The sequence below is a fragment of the Typha latifolia genome, chromosome 9 (assembly GCF_019914945.1).
Source record: "Typha latifolia isolate L0001 chromosome 9, TyphaL0001v2, whole genome shotgun sequence".
NCBI lineage: Eukaryota > Viridiplantae > Streptophyta > Magnoliopsida > Poales > Typhaceae > Typha > Typha latifolia.
This window is the reverse complement of record NC_133094.1, coordinates 9387438-9394928: the sequence shown is the minus strand read 5'-3', so window position 1 is coordinate 9394928 and position 7491 is coordinate 9387438. Positions and strand designations below refer to the sequence as shown.

General features: G+C 41.7%; 1 protein-coding gene and 1 long non-coding RNA gene across 2 annotated transcripts; both read right to left on the bottom strand.

Annotated features, from left to right (window-relative positions):
• Nucleotides 1-347: 347 nt before the first annotated feature.
• Nucleotides 348-1789, bottom strand: LOC140795285 (uncharacterized). Its single transcript, XR_012110279.1, has 2 exons — nt 1684-1789; nt 348-534 (listed from the first exon to the last, which is right to left on the bottom strand). It is a non-coding gene; the product is annotated as an uncharacterized lncRNA (long non-coding RNA).
• Nucleotides 1790-5911: 4122 nt separating this feature from the next.
• LOC140795284 (uncharacterized protein At5g01610-like) lies at nt 5912-6566 on the bottom strand. The gene has a single exon (XM_073147781.1). The coding sequence runs from the start codon at nt 6456-6458 to the stop codon at nt 5973-5975; it is 486 nt and encodes a 161-aa protein (XP_073003882.1). The 5' UTR covers nt 6459-6566; the 3' UTR covers nt 5912-5972.
• Between the last annotated feature and the right edge of the window lie 925 nt (nt 6567-7491).

Here is a 7491-nt window from a genome sequence, read left to right as displayed (position 1 = left end):
AACACTTTGGACCTGTGCTACATAAAAAAATTCTCAATATTAATATTCCCTTTAAGATGTGGGGAGGATTTGTAACGCCCCTGCCCGGCACAAGCACGTGCACGCCCACGCGCCCACAGATACACTCCTATGCATATGTAATCATGACATCATCAAATAATACCTATTAATATATGCATACTCACATAATTCAACACCAAATAAATTATATTAATCAACCAAATAAACTTGTTAATATCTGAATATCCAAGTCCACAATAATATACTTGAAACCACTACCTAATCTGGTAGGACCCACACAGACCACAACAAACCATCAAGATACAACTAAACAACTGATACACGAGTGCTTTATAATCTGACATATACTATACAAATCATCATCTGATATAATAAGGTACAAATATAACAAACGATACAACTTAATGTCTTGTTAAACTATCTTCTATACTGCTTCACGTTTATAGGTCACCTCATTCTTGCTTTAAAATATCTTATCAGGATATCTCAAGTCGCTATCACGTATTATAATATCTGTGAGTTAGAAAAGAAATAAAAAGAGAGTCATGACCAAAAGACTCAGTGAATAGACCTTATCCTGAATTAGTGAAGCCAAACAGAAAGTAAATCATGTACTGGAATAATATGAATCGAAAGTAGTATGATGCTATGTATGAACATGTATATATGTATCCTCAACAACTTATATATGAATAAAATCAATTCTCATGAATGACCATATTATATCCTCAACCGAAAATATATAACATGATGAAATTACCATATAACATCACTAAATATAACACCATATCATGTATAACAATAATGATCCAATAATACTAGTCACATCAATGATGATGCATGATGCATGTCAACCACTAGATAATCGTATATGTCAGAGCCAGATATAATCCACAGATCTCTCACTATCACAATCATCTATCTCAACTCTGAATATCATCCACCATGCTGGACTACGGTACCCAGCCCCAAACTCGATACACATCATGTCACAAGCTCAAAGCATACCCTGTCATACGCTAAAAATATCTCTGTAGATAAATCATACCCTGCCATACGCTAAAGGTATCTCAAAAGAAAGTAATCATACCCTACCATACGTTAAGGGTATATCAATGATAGTTGTATCCTGTCATACACTAAGAGTACAACCATCTTCCATCACCATACTCTGCCATACGCTAAGAGTATGTCTAGTACCAATCCGGACCAGATACCGTTCCAATCATCACATCACATCATATACATAACTATTGTCATGATTTCCTATACATGATAGATCATATGCATATATCCAGTACTGTAACAAATCATGCAACTTAGGAATTTAGGTGGTGAAGAAGCCAAGAGAAAAATGATGCAATACCGACTCCAACCATATATCTAACACATGCATACTCCTGGTAGTCTATCACATGCATACTTATGATAGAGATTATCCCGATATAAAACCATAACAGTATAATCATCTCCAATCATCTCTATATATCACCAATGTACTCATATCCCAGATCAGCCTAATCAAATGCAAGATAAAATATGCTTGATTAAAATCATCTCTATATAAAGTCATATAGTCATGCTTGAGGCCAATACATGCATGTACATAATATATAATATAACCTAATTTAAGAAAGGGATCTAGGGGATAAGACTACTCACCGTCTGATCAGAAGATACAAACCACGCATCTCTCACGTCCGTCAATTAACCGAGTGACACTCATCGTTAGCAAGGTCCACGGGGTCTCAAATAAGGGGTCCGGGATCTGAAAATGTTTAAGTAACATAAAGTTAGTTGTTTATCCCATTATAATCCGTTCGAGTAAAATATGATGATTTATTAGATTTTAGAATTTCTACTTATTTTTATAACTCGCTAGATTTTAAAAATAAAACTATAAATATAGATAAAAGCCTAATTATAATTATATCTTGATTAATTAGAAACTATATAGTCATTACTTTATAAAATAATAAATAAATATCTAAGGATAATAGTATATAAATTTGATAATTAAAATTTACAAATCTATATATTACTCTAATAGGGATATAAATAATAAATATAAGTATTACCTATATTTATACCTAAATAATCATTAATCATACAAATAATAGTTAATAATAATTATATTGAAATATATATAATATTAATAAAATAGTTAATGTCTAAATAATCTATTTGCATTAATTAAGAAGGAAAACCTAAATAAATAACACCAATAAATAAATAAATAAAACACTGTCATCAGCGCTAAGCTCGGCCCAGCATTGTGCAAAAAGAGAAGGAGAAGAAGCTGAGGAAGAAGAGAAAAAAGAAAGAAAGAAAGAAGAAGAAGAAGAAGAAGAAGAAGAAGAAGAAGAAGAAGAAGAAGAAGAAGAAGAAGAAGAGAGAGAAGAGGAGGGGACTACGGAACCGGGTCGGCGGGGAGGGCACCGGCCGTTGCTGGCCAGCCAGCGGCTGACCTCTCGCCGGCGGCTCGGTTCCGACGGGCCCGAGCTCGGGTGTGAGCGAGAGAGAGAGAGAGAGAGAGAGAGAGAGAGAGAGAGAGAGAGAGAGAGAGAAAGAAGCTCACCGAAGCTCGCGGAGGTGGCGGCGACGGCGGTGATAGGCCGGCCTCAGCGAGAGAGAGAGAGAGAGAGAGAGATGTAGCGGGAGAAAGAGAGGCGATGGGGGGTTTGGCGGTGGCTGCGACGGCGCTGGGCCCGCCGCGGCCAGCTGGCCGCAGCCGGTTGGTTGCGGCCACACTAGGGGGTGCGTGGCACCCCCACTCAATGCCCAGCTGGATGGGCACGAGGCCGGCCACAGTGTGGCCGGCCACGTCGTGCCCATGCAAAACTTAAAATTTTTAGAAGGAGAAGAAGCTGAGGAAGAAGAGAAAAAAAAAGAAAGAAAGAAAGAAGAAGAAGAAGAAGAAGAAAGAGAGAGAGGGAGAGGGAGAGGGAGAGGGAGAGGGAGAGAAAGAAGCTCACCGAAGCTCACGGAGGTGGCGGCGACGGTGGCGATAGGCCGGCCTCAGCGAGAGAGAGAGAGAGAGAGAGAGAGAGAGAGAGAGAGAGAGAGAGAGAGAGAGAGAGAGAGAGATGTAGCGGGAGAAAGAGAGGCGGTGGGGGGTTTGGCGGTGGCTGCGACGGCGCTGGGCCCGCCGCGGCCAGCTGGTCGCAGCTGGTTGGTTGCGGCCACACTAGGGGGTGCGTGGCACTCCCACGCAATGCCCAGCTGCATGGGCACGAGGCCGGCCACACTATGGCTGGCCACGTCGTGCCCATGCAAAACTTAAAATTTTTAGAAGGAGAAGAAGCTGAGGAAGAAGAGAAAAAAAGAAAGAAAGAAGAAGAAGAAGAAGAAGAAGAGAGAGAGAGAGAGGGAGAGGGAGAGAAAGAAGCTCACCGAAGCTCGCGGAGGTGGCAGCAACGGTGGCGATAGGCCGGCCTCAGCGAGAGAGAGAGAGAGAGAGAGAGAGAGAGAGAGAGAGAGAGAGAGAGATGTAGCGGGAGAAAGAGAGGCGGTGGGGGGGTTTGGCGGTGGGCAACACCGGCCCTTGGGCCGCCCGCGGCCCGCCGCAGCAGCCGGTTGGTTGCGGCCACACTAGGGGGTGTGTGGCACCGCCACGCAATTCCCAGCTGCATGGGCACGAGGCCGGCCACACTGTGGCCGGCCACGTCGTGCCCATGCAAAACTTAAAATTTTTAGAAGGAGAAGAAGCTGAGGAAGAAGAGAAAAAAAGAAAGAAAGAAAGAAGAAGAAGAAGAAGAAGAAGAAGAAGAAGAAGAAGAGAGAGAGAGAGAGAGAGAGAGGGAGAGGGAGAGGGAGAGAAAGAAGCTCACCGAAGCTCGCGGAGGTGGCGGCGACGGTGGCGATAGGCCGGCCTCAGCGAGAGAGAGAGAGAGAGAGAGAGAGAGAGAGAGAGAGAGAGAGAGAGAGAGAGAGAGAGAGATGTAGCGGGAGAAAGAGAGGCGGTGGGGGGTTTGGCGGTGGCTGCGACGGCGCTGGGCCCGCCGCGGCCAGCTGGTCGCAGCTGGTTGGTTGCGGCCACACTAGGGGGTGCGTGGCACTCCCACGCAATGCCCAGCTGCATGGGCACGAGGTCGGCCACACTGTGGCTGGCCACGTCGTGCCCATGCAAAACTTAAAATTTTTAGAAGGAGAAGAAGCTGAGGAAGAAGAGAAAAAAAAGAAAGAAAGAAGAAGAAGAAGAAGAAGAAGAAGAAGAAGAAGAGAGAGAGAGAGGGAGAGGGAGAGAAAGAAGCTCACCGAAGCTCGCGGAGGTGGCAGCGACGGTGGCGATAGGCCGGCCTCAGAGAGAGAGAGAGAGAGAGAGAGATGTAGCGGGAGAAAGAGAGGCGGTGGGGGGTTTGGCGGTGGCTGCGACGGCGCTGGGCCCGCCGCGGCCAGCTGGCCGCAGCCGGTTGGTTGCAGCCACACTAGGAGGTGTGTGGCACCCCTACGCAATGCCCAGTTGCATGGGCACGAGGCCAGCCACGTCGTGCCCATGCAAAACTTTAAAAAAAATTTATTAAGGTTGGGTTATTACATGATTATTGGATATGGGTCCCCCATCCTTCTGGCCGGGCCCGGCTAAATCAACTCACCACTTCATCCGGCTCTTAGAGGAAACCCTTCTTGAGAAATGGAAGAGATGGTCTATTTTGTGGCTCCTAAGGTCAAAATGTTCTTATATAAATGATGTTGAAATTGACTCCCAACTAGGCCAAATCTGGCCAGGCTGGGATTGGGTTCCGATAGGAGTTTCCTCATATGTGTTCCGATAGGAGTTTCCTTATATGTGATACGAAGGAGGAAACCATTGCTCACCTCCTATTTAGATGCTCATTCTCTTAGGCCATGTGGGCTGAACTCGGAGCTCTATGACCCATTGGGCCACTGGACCTGACTTGGGCCGATGGCTTCTGGCTCCTTGAGTTTAGCTTGCTACCTAAGAGCTCGCGAGCTGTCCTGCCGACGGTCATCAGTGTAATGTTCTAGAATATATGGAAGCATCATAATAATATCCTTTTTAACTCCGCCCGTGAAAGCACTCATATCACATGAGAACGAACACTAGCGCTTGCATATGAATACTATGACACGCTGTGCAAAAGGCCTTCTGAGCCACCCACCCCTCCATGCCTCATCCGGTGGGAGCCACCTCCCCTAGACTTTCTCAAACTCAACATCAATAGCTCCTTTTCGGGCCCCAGCGAAACTAGTTTGGAGGGCTTTGTCTTGCACTCCTCACTAGGTTTCCCGATCTGTGCAGGCTATCGGTATGGCATCATTCACTCAACTTTGGCTATTGAAGTGATCGGACTTCGTGAGGCTCTTCGCTATCTTAATTACCGTCTAATCACGCACCTCATTATTGAAATCAACTCGCTGCTCCTTGTTAACATTTTGAAAGGTCTCCACCCGGCTCTTTGGGCGTCCGTTGCTATCATAGATGATTACATGTATCTTTTATCTACTTTTTCTTTCTATTTTTATATCATATCTACCACGAGGGCAAATCAATAAACTGATTGGCTCGCAAACTATGGTAGGAATATGTCTTAACTGTACTTGGGAGGGTTCTTATGCCCCTTGCTCATATCTATTTTGACTGCTGATGTGAGTGATGTTTATCATAACCGGAGAAGTTGATTAATAGATTTGCCTTTATTTCTTAAAAAAGCATAACAAAAAAATATATTAAATTCTATAACTCGAAGATACAAGCATAATACCGAATAATAAACTGAGTTTTGGATTAAAAAAAACACACACACACTACAGTAATATACTTTGAGCTGAGGGACTTTTTTTGAACTGATTTACTAAACTAGTTTCAGTAACTAAATATATATATTTTTTTATATCTAATTAAATTTATTTACTAAAAAATTAAGACTAAAAAATAAAACTGAGTTCGTGGATTAATCTCAAACCAAACAATATGTGTACTCAATTTGCTAAAAATCAACATATCCCCTCCTCCTTGTGCATCTCGGGCTCTCCTCCAAGCTCGACGCCGGGAACGACGCCGCCGGGATCGGACCGACGTAGAACCTAATCTCATCTCCAGCTCGCTCAACCTTACTGATGCCAACCCACAAGAACAAGACCTTGACACTCACCCCGTCCAAGTCCTTCACCAGCCCAGCCTCCACCATCCCTGAGATCTTCCTCTTATACCTCACCAGGTACTTGTCTGCGACCTTGAACTCGCACTTGCCGTCGAGGTAGACGTCGAAGGTGCCGTCTTTCCTGAGGAGGTAGCTCTGCACCCCCTCCGGGAGGATTCCTCCGGGCAGGTCGAATTCCTTCAGGATCTGGTATGCTGATGGGAATTTGATGAGGAGTTGATGATGGGATTTGCAAAAGGCTACCAAGGAAAGGGATGAGATTAGGAGGAGGAGGAGAACCTTCAAGGAATTAGGGATTTTTGAGGATGCCATGGTGACCGATGGAAATGGTGATGGTGGTGGCGATTTGTTTTGGGATTTTGGGAACGTTTTAATACCTCAGATTACAACTTTACAAGAGAGAGAGGAGAAGAGAAGAGAATAATGACATATTCCTAGTGTAGATACCCTCAGATTAACAAATTAAGGAAATTTGAAAAGTATTCTCCTTTATTTTAATAGTTTTTTAATCAGAAAAATAAATATTATTTAAGGGATCAAGGATTGTTATTAGAGCATCTTCAAGGGTTTGGAGCCCAGCGGCTCCAATTATCGAGCCTAAAGCCCTGTGCACTTTAATGGACAGGACTCTATATTTATTATTTAATTAATATAATATATATTTTTATATATTATATTTTAAATTATTTATTAAGTCCTTTTAATATTATTATTTTTTAATAAAAAATATATAGTTAGAAAACTTTTGGTGATATCTTTATACAACTAATATTTAATAGTTTCAGAAATAATTTTAAATTACTATTTTTTTAATTAAAAACATCGAAATTATATTATACGAAATAAAAATAAAATATTTAAAACAATTTAAATAATTTAATATTAGACTCATTTTAAAGATGTTGATGAGAGGTTTCTAATGGCATTATTTTTATTAAAAATTAATTAGTAAAACTAATTATATATTCTATTTAATTAATTAGATTATTTATAAAGGATATAGACGGAATTTAAATTTTTGGAGCATTTCTAAAAGTTAAATAGTGTTGGAGGTGGGCTCCATTTGGAGATTAGAGCTCCACGGAGTTCTAAATTTAGAGTTTTGAAATCCGATTAGAGATATTCTTAAAAATCTTCACTCTTTTTTTCTACATATTTTTATATAACATCCTACTCTTGTTTTAATTTAAGTAATGTCAATATATTTTGTTAAAAACGATGATTTTTTTATATATTTTAGCCTACTTTGACAAAAATTATATATTTATGGCTATTAGAGTGCATGTGAGATAAGAATTAATTAAAAACATATGCTTTATATATTGAACATTATCCTAAGCTTCTC